This window comes from Trachymyrmex cornetzi, unplaced genomic scaffold (assembly GCF_001594075.2).
Source record: "Trachymyrmex cornetzi isolate Tcor2-1 unplaced genomic scaffold, Tcor1.1 scaffold81, whole genome shotgun sequence".
In the NCBI taxonomy this organism is placed as follows: Eukaryota; Metazoa; Arthropoda; class Insecta; order Hymenoptera; family Formicidae; genus Trachymyrmex; species Trachymyrmex cornetzi.
Genome location: NW_017300147.1, coordinates 75321 through 97472, shown reverse-complemented (window position 1 = coordinate 97472; position 22152 = coordinate 75321). Strand labels below are relative to the sequence as shown.

The 22152-nt window shown below is 35.1% G+C and overlaps 1 protein-coding gene across 1 annotated transcript; it reads left to right on the top strand.

Moving 5' to 3' along the window:
• Positions 1-2639: 2639 nt before the first annotated feature.
• On the top strand, positions 2640-22136 carry gbb (glass bottom boat). The gene is made up of 6 exons (XM_018519040.1): positions 2640-4423; positions 10407-10593; positions 13807-13961; positions 20454-20642; positions 21552-21625; positions 21812-22136. The coding sequence occupies exons 1-6, from the start codon at positions 4024-4026 to the stop codon at positions 22070-22072; spliced, it is 1266 nt and encodes a 421-aa protein (XP_018374542.1). The 5' UTR covers positions 2640-4023; the 3' UTR covers positions 22073-22136.
• Positions 22137-22152: the final 16 nt, after the last annotated feature.

The following is a 22152-nucleotide window of genomic DNA, read 5'->3' as shown; positions in this document are numbered from 1 at the left end:
TTGTGTCCAATCAAACCGTATCCAATCAGATACCACTTATATCAATACACGTATGTGTGTAAGTTACTAATTAAATACTTAATCGGTAAAATAATCATTTTTAGATCCTTTTAATAATTAAATTAAAATAAATGAAGCTCACTTTTGACGATCTATGTAATAAATTCGTTTCAAAATTCAGAATGGAATTTTATTTATAATTTCATGTTCCACATAACACAAGAATCGCATTTGAAGAATCAAAATACCGATGTGTATGAAATATTTATTAATAACACGATAGAATTCTATTTATGATTTTATATGTACACGAAATCTGACGTGGATTTTAGGTATCTTAAAATTGAGAATTAAGATCTCGTAATCTTCATTGAAGACGATATGAATATATCGAATTTATTTCGACAAGATAACTATAAGTTCGAGGATTTGAATAGATGCCGAGAAAGCTGGCAAAAGTTAACGGTATATCGATATTTTTATTCACGCCGCTCATATCGCCTTCATTTGATATTTGCGGCTTGAATTCACTTTCACCACCGGCAGCCACTAATCTTTGCTCCGCCGTTCCTTTTACACCTTACGGGATACACCACATGTGTGTATACGATCTATCAGATAATTATGTTTATATAATTACATCGATCATATCTTAAAATAATTGGTAGTTTTAGGCAGCCGGTATATCATAATCTAATTTTACAAATACCATCTCGTACGACTGTACAGTCTTTTCATTGGCAAGATCACTTAAGACCAGATTTAAGACGATCTTGAATATAAATTCAAACTATGAATTACCACTCTTAGCCTACAGCTATACTTTGATTTAACGTGATAGCTATTTGTAGAAGGAATGTCAATAATAAATGTAACATTTTCGAAAAGACGTCCCACAAAAGCCACGTAATATCATCGTTTTATTAGCAATTTTATACATTTAATTTAAAATTTTTTAAATTTAATTTTTAAATTACTTGACGCCTCTTACGATCGATCATATTTTATTGGTGTTAGTGAAGAACACAATCTGTAATCTGAAGATGTTAGTTATCCACGTAGAAACATTTTTTACAACTTCGCAAGCCGCCATCGCGTCCTCTAGTCCTGGTCCACGATACCACCTCGTTAAAGAGTCGAGTTATCGGCGACCAGTCCTGGTTGCCAATACTAACCGCCTACTCGTTCGTCAGGGGCGGTCCTACCTCTATGATACAGGAACGTGCAAATAATGAGCCGAAGACTCTAGTATGTTTGAAAAATTAAAATAAACCGGTATTTTTTTTTATATAATTATGATAGTTTATAATACACGAATATATTAAACATAAAAATGTTCGTATATACATACATATATGTTTGTACAAGTGTATGTGTATGTATATGTATGTATACAGGATGTCCTAACCATCTATACGCCATTTTTAAAAGCGGAGTGATTTTTATGACAAATTCCAAAAATTTTGACAAGTAAATTAAACAATTGCTGTATCGAATCGAGATATTTCCAACTTCAGGTTTCGATCAGAAATGGACTATCCAGACTAGATATTAAATCTTGTAAATGTATCATGTACTTTTTATTGCAAATTCAGATTACGTGTAAAAAATAAGAAATTTTTAGCTCAGACAAAAATTTTGTCTGAAAATGTTTTCATTGATCTTCAAAAGATTTAGAAAGTAAATAATGAAAAAAGAAACTTTAGGACCCAACTAATATATAATAAAAACCATGTAATTACCATATTTAATGTAATATGATTTTTGGAATTTTTCATTTTCTTGAAGTGTCAAGTTAAAACGTTTACTGCTTTTTTTACGTTTTGCTCCAATCTATGCTGTTTAGAACGTTTCCTTCACTCTCCTTTTATATTCGACTCATGCTCCTTTTTGTCTTACTCTTTATTTTCATCAGGGAATTAAAAATTATATTAGAAGATGTACTTAATTTTTAAATAACGAAAAATTAAATTAAGAAAAAAGAAAGAGAAAGACAGAAAGAAAGGAAGGGAAAGATTATAAAAAGAATTCAACTCTCAAGAATTAATATCAGCGACTTTTTTATTTTACTAAATTTTAACACGATTTAAGATGGCAGACAAAAAATTTAAGCAGTAAAACGTAAGTAATAAGCAAATCATTACAGTAGAGACCGTAAGATCATAACGTATAATAAGCAACAACTATTTTAATATATGTTGATTTCCTTATTGCTTAAGTTTTGTATGTGCCATGGTTCTTATTCATATATTCCCTTTTTAATTTGTTATTATTTTTATAATGTTGATTTTTCGTAGTTATAATTATTTTCATTTTTATATTTCTGTTAACATTATTATAATATATTAATATTAAAAAAAATTACAGAATTTGTTAAACAACTTCCATTCAATCTTGCAGTGTAACCTTCGTAAAATTGTCGCAGCAATATTATATAATAAGGCAACAATAAAACTTTATTTACATACGAATAATAAGCGAAGAGGGAAAAGAGAGAAAAAGTCGACGGATCAACCCTCGGGGCGAAGGGACCGAGTGGGCCTCAATACGGACCTGGGAGGCGGTGAGCTCGCTAGAGAGACGACTCGGGACGACGACTGGCATGGGCCAGACAAACAGACTGGCACTGGCATCGCGAGAGTCGCCAGACTCGCCAGGAGTCATCCGCGGTGACCCACGATCACTTACGATCCATCGACGACGGATATTCAAGCTGGTTCCCCGACTTTACGACAAACGTTGACAATCAGCAAGATTGTACGAATATCAATTCTGGAGCTTCTCATTTGGACGAGCACGATCGTTCCTCATCACGTCAACGATTGGCAATCAACTGAATCAACCCTGGAATTTGTCAGTTCTGCTGGATTCGTGCTCCTGCGGCGATAGAATGTCTCGGAGTATAAAGTAAAGTTCTCATAAAGTGTCCGACAAAAATAGCTGAAATAAAAACATTCAAGTTAAGTGATCACCGTTTTCTTCTCTTACATTTATATTATTGTTATTACTTTTAGAGATTCTCGGATTAACGCTTTCGAATTTTTAGTACAGATAGTTGTAGCGCTAATGTCATGCTTTACGTCGCGAAAACGTTGAAGAGCAACCGATAATTCGAAATTTTAGTAGATCTGAAAACTGTGTATCAGTAATTGTGTGATTTGCAACGTAAACTTTATTTTGGGGAAAAAAGCGATGATATCGTAAGAGTGTGATTGACGGAAACGCGCAGCGTATCGTCAGGGAAAACGCGATGCACAGCAAATTTCCTGCTTTCCTCATCGAAGTTCAATCCCGGCGCAATCGCAGTGACGTAGAATCTCTGGCACGCACTGACAGCGAGGGACGATCGGGACCAGTGAGATTTTCACGGTACCAACAGTGGACGATACAGCGGAGTGAGTCGTAACACGAGGTCAGCAAGCCGTTAAGGACATTCGAGGACGAAGAGCGTTACCTGCAGCGTGTGGGTTCGCGCGCGCGCGCACACGCGATGTCCATTCCTGACAACGAAACCGCAACGCGCGCAATCGCTCTGCCGGGAGCGTCGTTGATCCAGATCACCATTCACCAGGATCCGCATCGATCAAGATCACCGTTATTCGGGAATCTCAACCGTCGCGTCGGCTCGCGATGGGATCGTTGAGAGTCCCTAGTTTCTCATAGTTGCTTAGACCGTGAAACTCTTGAATTAAACTCGAATACTTTCAGCTCGGTGACCTTTGAACTGTTTGCTCGTGGTGCTCGAAAATATTTGAACAGTTCCGGAACTTTCGTGCTGTTGCTGAAGCTACGAAGAGAAGCGCGCGCTTAGCGTTGGATAATCGCGGGAATTGAATGCGACGAGAGAAAAGTGGAAGAGCTTACTTTCTTTCGTAGGTAAATTCGAGGAGAAAGAAAGAGGGAAGAATTTTGCTGGGAGAAAGAGGGACGAGGAAAAGAAAAGTCCAGGAGGAGGATAAGGAATCGAAAAGGAAAGCAGAAAGGATTACGATTTAAAGACACTGACTCCTCCTTGACATCATCATGTCAGCTCAACCTTTTTCTATCCTGCTGATCCTCGCAGCGATCCTCGGCGATTTGACGATCGGTAGCGCCGAGAGGATAAGCGGTTTATACGTGGACAACGGCTTCGATCAGACGGTGGTTCATCGTGTGGTCAGCCAGCGTGAGAAACGCGAGGTGGAGCACGAGATCCTGAATCTGCTGGGACTCCCGGATCGTCCACGGAACACCATCGGTAGGACCCCCCAAGTGAAGAGGTCAGCGCCCAAGTTTCTACTGGATATCTACAAGAACGCCCTTGGCGAGGACGAAGAGGAAAAGCCCGTGGCACGTAGTCACAAAGCCGGGGAGTTCGACCTCAGCGGGCAGGATTTGAGAGCGATCGATCAGAGCGATGTTATCATGACTTTCGCGGCTCACAGTAAGTTTGAATTTCTCAAATCGTTTGACAGGTGCTTACTAAAGAATGAAGGTAACACGCTAAACTTAAATAATTTTGATTGGTCAATTCCATTGCATTACTTTTCCGAGATTCTGTTTTCCGAAGTTCCAACTGTAATAAGGACTCTAACGAAATTGATAGATTTACCGATCAATTGGAAACCGATATCTTCGTAACTGGAATGCCGAAGGATTAATTATTTATTAATTATATTTGTGTATTTATTTTTGTGTATATATTTATATATTTTATGTTATATCCTATGTATGTGTGTGTATGTTGTTTTGTTACATAATTATGTTATGTATATATCTTATCTCTCTTATTCCTATATATGTGTATTTATTATATAATTATATATTCACGATTTTTATGCAAATTAAGTTTCGGAAACATGCGAGCAGGGAATGATTACTTAATTCTATAAATAAATTTTTATGTTGTTTTTATTCCTACTTTTGAAGTTTAAATTATATCTGCGTACTTTGAACTTTATACGCACACACACATTTTACGTTAAATATTAACATATTGAAAAAGAAGAGTTTTTATCAAGATAACTGGCGTTAAATCGATAATAACTAATCGAAAAATCGATTAATTGAAAACTTTTTGATAGACACGTTTGGCTCAAAATAAATATCTTCACGTTTACTCGCCATCATTTGTTATTCACATCAGGATGTCAAGAGCAAGCGTATATGTGAAGTTAACCAATTCAACGTTAAAACTTTATAGTTCTGATTAGAGTTCCCGGTTCATTTTGAAGAGACAAAGGCCGGTATTCATAGTTGATTCTTATTTTAAGACTGTCTTAATTAAGATGTTAATGCAGCTCTCTGATCAGTTCATGACATCTTGAGAATGTACTTAATACGATTCTAAATAGTCAGATAAGATCCGACTATGAATATCGTCCAAAGAGTTCTTTATTAAAAATTCCGGTTAATAACAATTTTTAATTTAAATTAAAAAATGAGATACTAAACTCTTTATCGATATTCGGGATAATCTTGAGTGGCTTAATAGCTTTATTTTGTAAATCTCTAGAGTTCCTGGTATATAAAAAGAAATCCGACAATAAAAACTTTTTTTTGAAAAATTAATTTTTAGATATAATAGCTCCTGGATATTTTAATTATTATTTTATCTATTTCTATAAGAGTTTTCAACGATTAAAAAAATATAGACCCAAAAATAAAAAAGCTCTGGACTTAAATTAAATTTCAGAAACAGGTAGTAAAAACATCAGGTATCTATTTATATAGCCATTCAACCGCATTGAGCCATTAAGATTCTTTTGTTAGAATTCATGAAAACTACCCAGAATTCCAATCAGAATTACTCGGAATTCTCAAAAAATTTTTTACTTCAGACTTAGAAAATTTTCAACTATCGTTTAAATCGGGTATCTTACAAACCATTGGTCCAATCATCTTGAGCCATAAGACTTTATCAGAGCTCATTGAGAACTGTCCAGAATGCCTATCAGAACTAACTCTAACAAAATTTTCGAACTAATGATTTGCAAAAGATACTCGATATGTAAACGGTGATTGAAAATTTTTTGAGAGTTCTGAGTAGTTCTGATTGAAGTTTTGGATAATTCTCGACGAGTTTTGACGAAAAATCTTATATACCTCAAAGTTATTAGATTAGATTAACAGTTTGAGAGAAATGTTTGAATAGTGATAAAAAATTTTCTAAATCCGAGATTGAACAATTTTTGAGAATTCCGAGTAGTTCTACAGTTGGATGGCTATACATAAAGAAATATCTGTTTTTATTACCAATTTTTAAAATTTATTTGTCCTAAATTCAGATCTCTTTTATTTTTGGATCTATATTCTTTTTAATCATTGAAAATTCGAAATAGGTAAAATAATAATTGACAAATTACAGAGCTTTGTTTCTAAAAATTAATTTTTTTAAATTTTATTTTTTTCGGAATTTTTTTTTACGTGTGTATCAGGAATTCTAGATATTCATTAAGATTATTAAATCGTTCAGAACTACTCGAGCTTGAATTTTATGATTATTTATGTGGACATTTCAGTTTGATTTATATCCATTTCTATCAATATGAAATAACTTTAATTTCATTTTAATTAATTTCATTGCCATTTATCTTTTTCTAATTCTTAAAATTAGAAAAAGATAAGAAATAAATTAAACTGGAATTAAAAGCTATCTACGTTGATAAAAATGATGAATGTTAGTAATGCATAAAGAAGATCTCTTAAACGTCCTGTCCCTTAGCCAAACTCTAAAACACAAGATACTTCTTTGTCTCGAATTCCTCATGCCAAGTAGTCCTAAGAAATTTTCCAATTCTCTAACAAGGAAGATTAAAGCATAAGAATACTTTATCTTCTCTAGCACGTTCCTGAGGTGTGAAGTCACGACAAGGAATGTGAGGCGCACGTAACGAATTCTCGAAAATCTCAGTATGCGAACTCGACACGATAGTGTTGTTGTTTCGCGACTCTGCAGTTTAAGTACAAAAAAAAATTGCCACAAACCCGATGAGGAATCTAAGAATCTCTATTCTTCCCTTTTTCTTCTTTGCTCATCAGATTCCCCGGAAACCCGTTACTGCTTCCCCCTCCCCCCTCTCTCTTTCGTTCTCTCTGCGTGTTCGTATGTCCGGTTTTCTATTTTGCTGTCGTCCTCGCGTCGAGGGAACAGTGAGGAATGTTCTAGGCTGTTCGACGCGAAATGCGACGTGCATATAAATCGGTAGTTATACCTACAAGCAACATCTGCTGTGCGAGATAATGACAATGTGAAATAAAGACAAGGATATGGCGTATATGTAGGAATAGAAGAACGGAAATGGAGAATCGGAATCAGAAAAACAAGGACAGAAAAAATTGATTCAGAGCGCATCAATCGCCAGGAGTTGCACACACGAATGCGAACCCGGTCTCATGGGCTATACGTCTTATACACAAAGTCTCTCCTCTCTTTTTCTATCTCCTTTCTACCGGCCATGTTGCATGGGATACCCCCCTGGGAAAGACGAGTCAATAAGCATCTCTCTTTCCTCGTGGCGCGAAGCCACGGGCAGGTTAAAATGTCTCAACTTGAAGGCCCGGGCTCGTCCTCCTCCGGCCCTTTGCTCTTTTTTTCCACTCCGTTCCTTCCTCACGCGGACAGCGTAACGGCCGGTTACCCGGAGGGAGACGCGCGGCTACGAATTACGAAGATTAGGATGCTGAATCCTGCGGAGATGGATGGATCCGCAGCGGAACTGAATGTAACGGATCTGTGCGACCGGGGGGATTTCTTTAGCATGATGTCGATGCCCGTCTGAACTATCCATTCATTCGTAATATACCAATGTGTATCTCTCCTTCTCAATTCCTCTCTCTCTTCGTTTTAGCTCTCGACTATAGAGATAAGACATTGAGTCTTTTTATCATGTCTAATCTGATTGCTGGACAAATGATAGCGTAAAACCCAAGGGGGTAACCACTTAATGTAATCGTGGGACAGAGTTCTCGGTCATTATCAAATTCATATGAAATCTATGTATAATCCGATTGTATAATATTAAATAAAATTGTATATTTTACCGAATGACTTCATATGTATTAAAAAAAATTATTTGTGATCAGATAAATATTTCAGTGGTTACCCCCTCGGTAAAACCGCTCTTAGTTAGAGAGAGAGAGAGAGAGAGAGAGATATGTTTGTAAGCAAAAAGTAGATTTTGAACAATTAATCCCAGATAGCACATTATATTCTGAGAATATACTAAAAAGGTCACGTCTGATATTCGTATGATATTCCTATGTCCGCAGCGACATTGCTCGCAGTATATCCTCAGAATATCGAGATGAATTTCGAAAATTTTCTTTAAGAGTGTGTAAGAAATATCTATTAAAAATAATGTTCTTTGCTAATAGAATATTATTTTTAATAGATATTTCTTACGCACACTTTTAGGAAAAATTTTTGAAATTCATCTCGATATTCCGAGGATATACTGCGAACAATGTCGCTGCGGACATAGGAATATCATACGAATATCAGACGTGACCTTTTTAGTATATTCTCAGAATATTCTCAGAATATAATGTGCTATCTGAGATGCAATTAAAAGAATAAGACATAAAAATTATAAATATCTAATAATTTTGTTTGTTGCAATATTAATAAAAGTTTGTACATATCTTGATAACTGAGCCTAATTGACATATAATGTACATGAACTTTTTGTTTAAAATGAATTCTAGAATATATTCAAGAAGTTCGTGACGCGGAAATCTATGTATTTTTTATCATAGATTCTATTCAAAATATATAACCACAATATCGCTCGCTGTGTCTCAAGAATTAAGAAAACACGCGGTAAACTTATCTCTTTTTTTTTCACCATACCATAGGTGTACTGACAAGCGCATACATACGCCTTTAAGAAAGACGCGAAGGGGGAGGCGATGGGAAGGAAGAGCGCGGCGGTGGCGGCAACGGCGGCGTAAAAAACAAAAACGCGGCTCGCCACAGAACGCTCCATGGACGGTCCCAAAAGCTATTTGGGACCACCCCGAGAGCTGAGGAGGCCCGGCAATCTGGTACCGTTGGAATGCGACCGTCGGAACGAAAAAACAAAACAAATTTTTATGTCCCCCTTCGCCCCTCCCCTCGCCTCACGTCCCTGTTCGGATCCAAGCCGCCCACTTCAGTGGAGGCATTAGGCATTACTTAGAGCCCCCCCGAGTCTACCGCTCTTTCTTTGCTCGCAGGCCGGCGACCACTTTGACGGTAAGAAAGAGCTCGATTTCACGCTGCGAATTGTCCACGGATCATTTCTAAAGACCTCCTTGGGGGACTCACAAGTAGGCTCACCAAAGATACCTTACCTCGACTTGGACTCTCGTAGAAATTTCGTTTTGCGATAACGAAATGTTATCTCCCCATTGAAAAAAAGGACTAATTGGTATTCCATCGTAGACGTTCCTGTGGTTTGACTGAGCTCTGAGTCATCAGTTTCAAAGTTTGCATCGATAACCTAAGCTGATCCTTTACACACTTGTTTCTAAAGTAGACTATTCGGTAGAAATGTTCCTCCAGTAAAGATGGAGAAACAATTTCTCAAGATATATATCAAGAACCTTTAAACCTGGAAACTATATTCTTCTTGAAATTTTATACTATTATAATCGAATTATTTTCAGAGCATTATTTTTTTTCTAGCTATTTAAGAACATGGTATTATCAGATATATTTCGGTACATAGTTTTATGATTTTCCAAATTTATCTTCTAGTTTCGATATCTTCGTTTGATAAATAATATTCTTAAAATTGAACGTGAATATACATAAAATACACACAACGTGATCCATAAATTTTTAACTAAAAATTATATAAGAAACAGAAGACCTCTAGAAAAATATTTTCAACATTTTTTATTTATAATAAAATCTTTTACAATCAATATACAATCAATTACTTTGTTCTTGTTTTCAATCTTTGCAATGCCATTGAATATTCTTTTTCATGTAATCGTCTTCAGTTGACCGATTGCAGTTGTTACATCGACTTTAATTTCTAAAATATCAAATTCTTTCAATTACAGTTTCAATTTCGAAAGCAAGAAATATTAGAGAGCGTTAGATAAATGGGATAATGAATGATGTAAGGTTATAACAATTCTTTAAATCATTCGACATTTCAAAAATTTAAGCTACCCCGTGACCGACCAACTGAAGATTAATTACAAAAGATGGGTATTTAATGTATCAAATGGAAAAATTGAAACGAGAGCAAAACGATGCATTTATTGAAAAGAATTCCCTTTTGAATAAAAAAAAATATTTTTCTGACGAGTTCTTTATTTTACATGATTTTTATCTCAAAATTTATGGACCGTGCTGTGTATGATTGTTGTTGCGTGATTATAAGCGGCCATTCTGAATAATGCCTGACTGATCGCAGACTTGTAATTTAAAATAGATCATCACGTCCCTGGGGTGAGACACGAACGTGGGAAGAGGCTCTGGTTCGATGTGTCCGAAGTACCACCTGAAGAATACATAATTGGCGCTGAGCTTAGGTTGTATCATAGTGCACACACGAAGATTCAGAAGAGTCATGGTTCCCACACAATCACGGCGTACCGAGTATTGAACACTAAAGAAGGGTAAGAAGAATTATCCATTTTTTTCCCATGTTTCTAAACGCGTTAAATTCTATATTTCTATATTTCTAGACGCGTATCACGTAAAGTAGATGGATTTAGGAGAATTAAAAAATTGTCAGACAAGAATCTAGAGATTAGGCTGGAATTTCGGGAAGCTTAATGAATGTTAAAGCACATCTTCGTGCTGCAATAATAAAGTCGAAACGAAAAATAATACTCGCTATTCGTCGGCTTTTGTGCCAAGGACGCCTAGGTTAGACCAATTTCATGTTCCTCCAGGCATCCTTCGCAGTTTTTGACATCGTCATCGTATCCCTAATTAGGAGGTCCTTAATCCTTCGCCGAAAAAGTCTCAGGCATTTGTTCTACCTGAAACGCAGAGAGAAAAACTTTGAATATTTCGCCGAACCTTCTTTTTCGTATACCTTCGACTTCTCCGTTTTCTTTATTTCGTATTTATATTATTACATCCACATGTATTCAGAGGACAAGAGACATTTTAGCTCTTTCTTTTTTAGAAAAGTGTATTTATCCTGCTTTGGCAGCATAGGAAACAACGTGCAGAGTGGATAATCAGAAATATATTACGATACACATGTAATCATTAGCCATAGGACCACCGGCGGGGGCCATCCCGTCCGGGTAGGAACTGAATCGTAAAAAGGAAAGCGTGGTGAGTTAATCTAAGAGGGTAAACCTCCACGCCTGCGGTAAATGTCGACGGTCTGTCTAGAGACGCTCTATCTAATGGACATGCCGCTCCGTCCTACAAATTGTGAGTCACGAGACGCCCCGTCGCCGCTAATAGCCGTCGTAACTGTGCCTTTAAGTACACTTTTGAGCGCCCATTCTGTCAATTCTGAAAAGAATTTCCCGTTTTCACGGATCGTCATCTACTTACTATCTAGAATTCCCGATACCAGAATCGCGAATCCCTAATTGTCTTCCAAGTTTGATGTACCTATGAAATAACGAGCTTACGATCGAAAATTTCTTAAACTTCAATCAGTGATTTTTTCGGAAAGAGTTGGAGAAAAATGATTTTACGATAAATTTGTAAGCTCGCACGAAATCCTTCACTGAAATTTCGTTCGAAGAAATAAACGAAAGATGGTCGCTTCTGAAGAAGCTTAGCGTAATCGGTCTCATCGAGACTCTTTAGACCCGTACTAAACTTCTAACACATCAGATATACGAAGGTCCAGTTATCCAAAGTTTAGATCTTTCGTTTCGCAAGTTCGGCTACTTAGTACAGGCTCCTTAGCCTTTTGATTTACTACCGGAGGATTGAGGAGTGACAGCCGGCTACACGCTCTTACGTTCTTTCCCCCTTCCCCTGGAAACTTTTGGCGACCTGAGCCTGACCGATATACAGGCCCCGACAGGAAACGCTATTCCGTAAATTGAGGTAAATTAGCCGTGGAGACGGTCTAACAGGCTCTCTTCGCGTGTTTCTTCGTCTCTTCTGCCTACGCAGTTGCGCTCGATCTTTGCGTCTCTCTTCTTCTCACCCTTCACGCTAGCTCTTTCGGTTCCTTCCATCAAAGTCAAACTATGCGTGACGCATCCTCCACCTCCTTCTTTTTCTTCCCCTGCCTCTTCTTCCTTGCGAGACAAGCTGGCGACTCGTTGCTTTCGTAATAAAACCTCTTCATCACGGTACATTGTTAGGAATATTAACGCGGAATGCTGATGATACGTGTTTTTGAAGAAGAATCGCATATTTAAAATTGAAATTATAGGATTAAAATGACAAGTCGTTTATAAGTAAATAATTAAAGCAAAGCTCTGAAAATATTTTAAAAGTTTCTGGAATCTTGTTATGATTTATGATTTCTAAATCCTTCTACTTTGTTATACGATTTTTGATTTTACAGATATTTGGTTTAACAATTATTTATATATCGAAATTCTAAACAAATATCGTCGATAAAATTTTATTGAGATGTTAATCCAAATAAATAATATTTTCATTAGTCAATCATCTAACGTTTTCATTAATGAAAACTTTATAGATATATTTTGCTCAAGGAAATAAATTATTTAGATATTTATAATCAAAATCTGGATTCGTTAAATTAGCAAATTAATTTTACTCGATTTTATCAGTCGATTTATTGGTTTTATTGAATAAAGGATCATTGAGACTCGATTCCGAAGAACACGAGAATCTCATAGCTTGTTCAATTACGATAATGGATTTGCATATGGTAAGAGGTAAATGTTGCGAAGATCATTTGCTCACTGAACAATGATCGACGTGTTTTCTTGCTAAGAGCCGGAGGCTCTTATTGATGCGCGGCACGCGCTGTTTCACGATTAATTAGAAATTACAATACGAAGAATCACGACAAAGCATTTGTGACGGGCGACACGTCGTGCGTGACGATCGGAGTTACTGAGTGTACATATATTATTTCTATCGTGTTTACGTGCGCCTATCAATTTTTAATAAACTAGAATATCTATCATTGCACGGTAATTAGCGTATGTGACAATTTTATGTGATACAATTCCCAGATAGCACATTATATTCTGAAAATATTCTGAAAATATACTAAAAAGGTCACATCTGATATTCGTATGATATTCCTATGTCTGCAGCAACATTGTTCGCAGCAACATGTAAGAAATATCTATTAAAAATAATATTTTTTGCTAACAGAATATTATTTTTAATAGATATTTCTTACACACTCTTAAGAAAAATTTTCAAAATTCATCTCGATATTCTGAGGATATACTGCGAACAATGTTGCTGCGGACATAGGAATATCATACGAATATCAGATGTGACCTTTTTAGTACATTCTCAGAATATAATGTGCTATCTGGGTTGAGATTAAAATCTGCTCCGTTCAAACAAATTGTAAGATCGAAACTTTAAAATATGTTCTAGGATTTCATATGAAAACGCATTTTTTATTTTAAGAATTTTCATGTGTATATGAATAATATTTGAGGATACGTAGTCTTACAGAATTGGTTATTTTTGTTCTCGTGTGATGTAACTCTTTTGCACTCAGAAATGATAAAAAAATCACGATTTTTTAAGTTTTTATTTCACGGCATTTTGCGTTAATTTAGGCAGACTATTAATTAAAAAATTTAACACTAATTAAAAAAGTGACACTAATAAGTTTGTATATTTATTAGACTATTTGTTGCAAAAACTAGAATCGTAGAAATACAGCTCTTTCGTTTCAATTTCAGAATTCGAGAATTACAGTACATCGATGCCATAAATATTACGGACAACAAAGAGGGCTGGCTGACATTGAACATCAGCGAGGCTTTTGAACATTGGGTGAAGGACTCAAACGAAAATCGAGGACTGTATCTCTCTGTGCATCCTGCTGATCGTTCAGGTAAGCGTTTTATTTCTTCTAGTTTTCTTCCATTATTTTTGCCTTTACAAAGATTTTTCATTCAATACTTGAAGTAACTGAATGGAGATCAAGTTAAGGAGACCGTTAAGAGAATCCTTATCTGAAATAGAGTCGTTTATCGAGTCAATACCACTTACATACACACACACACACACATGATTTACGTGACACTGACACGTCACTATGTACTGAGAATGCTTTCCATTTATGCCCTTTTTCACTAATTCGTAGATTAACTTTAATCTCGGTTCAACTAATTCTTCATCTTTTTCTAATTTCAAAGCAAGAACTCTGAACACTTATGGATTAAATCACAAGTCTACTATTATAAACGTGTTTCTATCTAAACTTCTCAGCCAGCTTCTTAGAAATAGTACGCTGAATATAGAACGACTTCCGGTTTGATAATAAACATGTTCGATGTTTATTGAAATCGGATCGCAAGCAAAGTATAAGAGAGAATTCAAACTTTAAATTTTGATTATTCGGAAATGCGTCTTTTATATCTTTTATATCTTCTCAGGCGACAAAAGAAGCAATAGGTAATCGAAAAAGAACAGCCATCATCAATTGTATACAAGTTTATCAGAAGCCAAATTGATCAACTCTATTTTTATATAAATTTCTTAATTTTAATATCAGAACATATGATTTGTTTATAATTTAGTCTATTTTCTATTTTTTATTTAAGTCGATTTGGCTTTCAAGAATCTTATATAATATTTTTAATATGTAGATAAGTATTTTATTTGAATTAAATGAAGAGTGTATTCTTGGTTCTCATATACCTGATGGTCACGTATAATTTGTGTTTCCTCAATGTATATTACACCTGTTCTCACCACAATATACCGTTGTAAATGCTGCGTGTGCGTGACACGAAAGATTTGTAGCAAGTTAACAACTCTTGAATCTCGATTTTCTTCCTAGTTTTTCTGCGTTTATGATTCAAGAAAAGAGACAACACTTACTTAACTACTCTTGCGGTTTATCGTAATTTAAATTGACGGAAAATTGTATTTTTTATGGAATCGAAGATATCAAGATATTAAGGATCTCTTTCCTTGATATCATGAAATGAAGTATTTTATCAATTTAAATAATGAATTAAAGGCTTTAATTATATATTGAAGTAAATGTTACAAATTTACATATAAATGAAGAGTGTCGAAATGTAATTTCAAAATAACAGACGACGTAAAGTTTTTTTGGAAATTTTGTTCTCATGTAGCTTTGTCGCGCTTAATCATCCAACTTTGCTGTCCTTCTTTATTCCTTTTTTACAATTTAATATAATTATGCTAGAAGAAAGTGCAATTAGTATTCTATCACTTTTAAGAAGTTAAATGTTTTTTCGTTTTTTAATCTCTTGTTCGTTATTTACTCGCATACTTTATTACCATTCGGGACACTTAATCTATGATGAAGGCGTCACCTTGTCTTCCCATGCTGATAAGACATACTTACGAACGCGAGAGGTGCTCACGTTAATTTAGAAAGGACAGCAGTCTTGAACAGGACAAAAAAAAGAGAGAGAAAAAGGAAAGAGGAGAAAGGAAAAAGAGAAAAAGAGAAAGAGCGAGAGGAACAAAACAGAAACGGAAAATTGATTTTGTCACTAAAGGACCTCGTACACTTCTAATGAAAGAACTGGTTTCTGTGGCAAATTAGCTAAATTTTTGATATGCGATTGCTTTATGATATTCATTAAAAATTTCAATGGACATAATCTTAAAAAAGCTCAATTTATATGAACCATTCGAGACTCTGAATTGTCTACTGTTAATTAATTAGGTGCTCGTAGCACGATTAATTTATTAATTAGCGAATTTATATTTGCCAAAGCTTCATGACACGATTGACGTCTGTTCGAGATTGCTACAGTTTTGGGAATCTGATAGTGACTCATCATGGACAGATCGTCTAACCAACATTGATCGTTGAATATGTATAACTTGCTGAGAATGACTCCAAAGAGAGTGGTAACGTTCAAGATTTCGTAATAAAGCTGCATATCATTTATTATTATGAAGTATATTACAGTTAAGCACTTTTGAAAAATTGTAGAGTTTAAAAAATCTATTAACTGATCTTATCAGTTTGACTTGGCGTGGCAGTTCCTAAGTTAAGGCAAGATCATTTTGAATTTTTAAAATGGAAACTCCCATATTTTTATTGCATATTCTTGTAGTTTATTTCAAGAGCTTTCCAAAATATTATAATAAATTATTTTTTCATTAAGCATTCTTTGATTTATAAGACTTAAACATTTTTTTTGACATCCTTATAGATGCACGCTTATACACACGACAGATAAAATTTGGGACTGTAAAGTGGGACAAAGAGTTAAAATTTGAGACTGTTTCTCCCAATTTGGGACGGTTGGTCATTAAGATACACACACACGCATATATAAAACATAATCTGTCATATTATTATATTCTGTATAAAAATTGTAATAAGCGGTGACGGATAATACTGGACATTAATGTGGATATAAACATCAAATCAAGTGTACAAACAGCATGCGTGTATTTAATGTATGTACATCTGTACGTGTGTATGTAGTGTGTGGTGTATGTATATTTGTGTGGTGTGTGTTTGTTTGTGTGTTTGTTTGTGCGTGTGTGTGTGTATGATTTGTTGTTTGCCGCGCCTAGATTATTTCATTATTTGCTCTCTCTTTCTTATCTGCATTCTATCCTCTTTCCTCTTGTCTCGCTCTTCAGAACGCGCAACCGGTTTACCTTTGATCGTTCAATATAAAACACAAGATCGGAGAGTCACATGCCTCTCACGAATCTTTACGTTTGATTCCTGACTGCCTTTCTCTCTCTCTCTCTCTCTCTCTCTCTGTTTTTTAAATTTTCTCTCGCCGTATTTAAAAATACCTATGAGATATTCTTCAAAGATATATCATCTGTATCTAAATATAAACTGATCCTAAATATAAACTAAGGATTATCACACATTTTTCAACTATTGGATTCGTATTCTCAAGCTTACGAATAAATGATCAAGTCACTAAGACAGGAATTCTTTATTGAAGTACACAAATGATATGAAATACCTATTTATATAAAAATATAAGTACAGAGAGAGATGCACTTCAATAGATGATGAGACATCAGCAATATCGACTATTACGGCAAAATTATGAATTCGAAGATTTATTATAGGTCAAATTTGTGACAATCCATTGGTAGTAATAATTGAAAGTGGTGTTTTCTTACCAATTTTTAAATATTATTGTAAATAAAACTTGAGTTTCGTTTCTAATTCGATTCACTTTGTATACAAAGAACGTGCAGAGCTAAATGAAAAATTTTATTAATCCGGTGTAACCCTATCAATGTCTACGATTGCGACAATTAATGAAATCCAATTTTTCTCTCATTTTTCTTATTTTCCTCTTATCATGCTCGAGACTGCTAAATTCAGATGAAGAACGAAAGAAAATCATCCGAGAGTGATTCTGACGACCGACGTTCAGCGAGTGTAATTAATTTTGATTTACAGCTGCGAATATAGATAGGCGGGGCAATCGCGTATCCGCTTTTGAAAACCGCAATTATATTTATTTCATTACACGACTGCGTTTGTACGAAGATAGGTGTAGATTTAATCCTTTATAACCCAATTTTTTCGTATTTGAAAAAATGACATAACATGTTACTATAGAAAATATTGACTCTGAGATCTGAATCAACAATTAATTTTTGATTTTTAAATATTTATTATAAAAAATGTATATTATATCTTTGAAGTCACAAGTCGTAATGATGTACAACATTTATATGTAATATAATTTACATGTAACATGATTTTGCTTATAGTTAGTATGAAAGTCCGCGAACAGTTTATATTTGAAGTTTGAAATGTATATTGTATTTTAAACTGAAATGTTTATTGCATTTTATTTAAAAAATAGCTTTGTATCTTGGTGATTTACAATATCTCCTCTCATCGGAAATTGATTGAAAACTTCTTCGTTTTATAAAAAAACAATTGTAATCAAACTTCTGGGCTATGATATTACAACAAAAAATAGTATAACAGTAAAATATACGGAATATTTCGAAATTTCTTTAAATTAAATTAAACTCTAAATCTTTTACTTATTTTCGACAATATTACATAATAATTTTTCAATAAATAAATTTCATTTAACTGAACACGTATTTCAGTGTGAAGCTATTTTTTTTAGATCATTTAAAAAAATTAATCTAATCGAACGCTAAATGTTTGCAATCCCAACAAACAAGTTGACGTTATTTGCTGGACTACGAGTGTTACGACACGATTCCCAGAATTTTGAAAACATTTCCATACTATTATTATTTCATTCTATTATTCCGTACTATTATTTAAGCATTAAAGATCCAGCTTCGACCGGTATAGGCATTTAAATTTCTAGTTCGTATTGGCTGTCTAAAATAAGGTTCTTATTGTTATTTCCATACTACGCTCAATTATGATGAAAAATAAAATAAAAATATAAATATATACGAATATGACGTTATAGAGGGTTAATAATAGATTAGTAATAGATTATCGCACCGGTAACAACCGCGCTTGAAGGAACGCGTTGTCGATGCTAGAACGAATGGGAAGGATGACAAAATGACTTGACACAGAACTTGAATACGTCGCCTCGAAGAGGCACGCACAGCGTGCGAGCACCATTCGCCGCGAGCCGGCGCATTCCTCGAGAGCGGCGCAAAGTGCAACAACTGCGGCGGTAGGGGTCCGCCAGTGTCCGCTGCAATCACGGCAAATGCGCATTCCTGCCGGTCAATTTACTAGCTTTCTCGGACTCGCGCGCACACTCGAAACACACGGTACCCTCGCTGCTCGGGATCATTTACATACGATCGCTCGCCGCGACGAGGTCTCTCCTAGACGTCGACCCGCATTCCCGATCTGACCGCGATGGCGCGATCCCGATCGATGAGATTTATCACGGGGCTTATCTCCTCTTTCAAGACTGTATTCGTCGAGAGGAAATAAGCTTGCGAACGGGATATGGAACCGGGCGCGATAACTTTCTATCATCATGCACGATCGGGTTATCGGCGAAATGAATTAGAGGAAAGTCGCCGATACTGACATAGGTCTCCTAAAGTGACACCCTCTTATTTCTCAGAAACTAACTATTGCACTTTATTAATACTAATAAAATCATGGTCTCTGTTTAGCTAATTAAAGAAGTACAAACTCATAATTCATATATCTGTGGCTTATTTCTATACCAAATCAGCTAAAAACCAATTCTATGAATCCGAGAAGAAAATTCTTACGATGTTCTTTTGCAAATTGCGTAATTAAAATAATAGTGACTGTATTATCGATAATATTATGTCATTTTAAATGTTTATAGTTTCATAAATTAGTTTTCTTTCCAGAATAGGATATATCTTTATTTATAAAATAGGAATGTTGGTATTATTGTCTACTATGTCAGTTTTGGAGCCCATTTTGTCAGACGTTTATTTTTGCATAACTTACGAAAAACTTAATTATTGCAAAATTGCAAATAGTATTATAAAAATTGCTTATACTGTCTGATAGAAGATACTTTCTACTTTGTATTTATGTTTTTGAAGTTGTATTTTTATCTTTTGTTTAAGAAACATTGTCTAAAGACAAAGTGGCATGTCGGTATCGGTGACCTTCTTCTATGATGAAAAAGGGTTTCCAGATTTCAATTGTGAAATTGAATAGATGCGTAAACATCGTTTGATCCTCTTGAACTTAATTTCGTGAGCACATCCGAACTCTACGCAGACCTGGGTAGGAATCATGTAACTTTTTCGCTAGAGCGGAAACGTGAAAAGTGAAAATTTTTAAGTATGTATGTTCGTATACATATACACACACACACATATAAGAATTTTCACTTTTCACATTTCCACCCTAGGGACAAAGTTACATGATCGCTACCCTGGAATTTTTCAGAGTAATTAAAACGAGACGTCTAAAACGCGTTGGAAGTGAATGTCTACGAAGCTTGGCTCGACTTTACGCCGAGATTCTTGAGCGTTCAATATTCATGAAGGTTGACTATTAATAATCCTGAGACCCGCGTGCGCGCAGGCCATTCTAATAAACACGTATACCTGATACTTACGGAATAAAGATTCGAAATATATGAGCAAGAGTCTCCTGTTTTCGCAAAACACGATTTTCGCAGAACGCCTCTAGTGCGTCAAGAGCACATCGATATTTGTAGCGACTATCAACATATATTCTTCTCTTTCTATTCTCTATTGTTTCTCTTCTTCTATTTGATACATGTTCGTTTCGTATATCGTTATTTTATTCTTCTATATTATTTAATCACATCTCTATACTATAATATATACTTTCAAGAAAAATATTCCTAAAGAAAACTAAGTTACTAGCTATTGCTATTAGCTGAGAGCTAGTTAGTGATTTCATTTATTTATTTCTTCAATTGATGTATTACAGCGCACGAAGTGAGACCAGAGGATATCGGAATTATGGGATTCCGGGGTGATCCAGACAAGCAACCCTTCATAGTGGGCTATTTTAAGAGTTCAGGCGTAAGGGAGTCCAAGGTTCGACAGAAGCGCGATGCCAAGAGGAAGAAGAAGAGTGAGGCCACCGGTTGGGATTACCGGAATAATCCTTACACTGGTAAATTCGTATATGGAATATTGCAATCCTAATTTAATTTATAATATAATAAATATGATAATAATAGTAATAATAATATAATTTACACATATTTATATTTATATATAATTTACGTATAAAAAAACAAAAAATATGTACACAATATATGTATGTATATGTATATAGTATATATGTATATTCAGGGTGAGGAAAAGATACCGGGACTCCGAAATATCTCGAAAAAATACAAGTTTTATAGAAAACTGTTTCAGATAAAAGTTGCAAGACTTAAAACGATCGATTTAATGATTCTGTTAGTTCGACGTGTCATCGCCAAAGTTAGGACAAAGTTACCTTGAATTTTTTTGATGATACTCCCTATTTTTTTTATTGCACATTTTTATAGCCCTTCTTCAAACCTTTTGAGAGCACTATAATTTTATCTTTATTTTAAATAAACAGTTTTGAAGTTATCGAGTTTTTTTATGGTAAAATCACGAAAACAAGATCGGAAGATAATCCAGCTTACAAGAGCAAGGTCGAAAGATGATTTCAAGAAACAATTTGACGTTCTTGACCGTCTGAAATATGTTTAGAAAAGTCTCGTTTATGTTTGATGTCTAAAATATAACTTTATTATAGTGCTTTGGAAAGATCTGAAGAAGGGCTATAAGAAAGAATATGCAATAAGAAATAGAAGATTTCATTAAAAAAATTCAAATTAATCTTTTCCTGATCTTGACAACGCCACTTAAGCTCGAACTGACAGGATCAATAAATATGATCTTTTTAAACCTTACTTTTACCTGAAACAGTCTTCTTTAAAATTTATCAATAAAAACTAAAAGTAATAGTCATAACGATCAAAGCTAAATCTTTAATACTTAAATAATTCATTTAAAAATTTTGATAAAAGATATGTTTTCGCAGATCCTGGAGCACAGTATTCACGAACCTGCAAAATACAAACGTTATATGTCAGCTTCCGCGATTTGCAGTGGCAGGTGAGCTATTAATTATCGTGTCTTTTAAAACTCTGGTTCCTCACGGCACACCTCGACGTGGTGATGATTGTGTCGGATTACGGTGTCACAGACAAGGAATCGTGTTTTCTACGACGTGTGCGGTGAGGAACCAGACGCCATAGATTTATACGTGCGTTATTTCTCACAATTTGTTTTGTTGCATAGGATTGGATTATTGCGCCGGATGGGTACGATGCATATTATTGTAGCGGGGAATGCAACTTCCCATTGAACGCTCATATGAACGCAACTAACCACGCAATAGTTCAAACTCTAGTGCATTTGGTGAGTCCGGGCAAGGTACCCAAGCCATGCTGCGCGCCCACCAAACTTTCAGCCATTTCCGTCTTGTATTTCTTGGACGAGAGCAATGTCATCTTGAAGAAATATAAGAACATGGTTGTTAAGAGTTGCGGCTGCCATTAGATTTTTCTTTCCCAGCCAACTGATAGAATTGAAAAACAACGCTCATTGATGCAGAGACCAGCTGAACCAGATGATAATTT

What these genes read in the sequence shown, in the direction of transcription:
- gbb (XM_018519040.1), top strand. Translation starts at nt 4,024, where the DNA reads ATGTCAGCTCAACCTTTTTCTATCCTGCTGATCCTCGCAGCGATCCTC. An exon ending in GTATTGAACACTAAAGAAGG is followed by an intron (nt 10,594 to 13,806) that starts GTAAGAAGAATT and finishes TTTCAATTTCAG; the next exon opens with AATTCGAGAATTACAGTACA. An exon ending in CCGGAATAATCCTTACACTG is followed by an intron (nt 20,643 to 21,551) that starts GTAAATTCGTAT and finishes ATGTTTTCGCAG; the next exon opens with ATCCTGGAGCACAGTATTCA.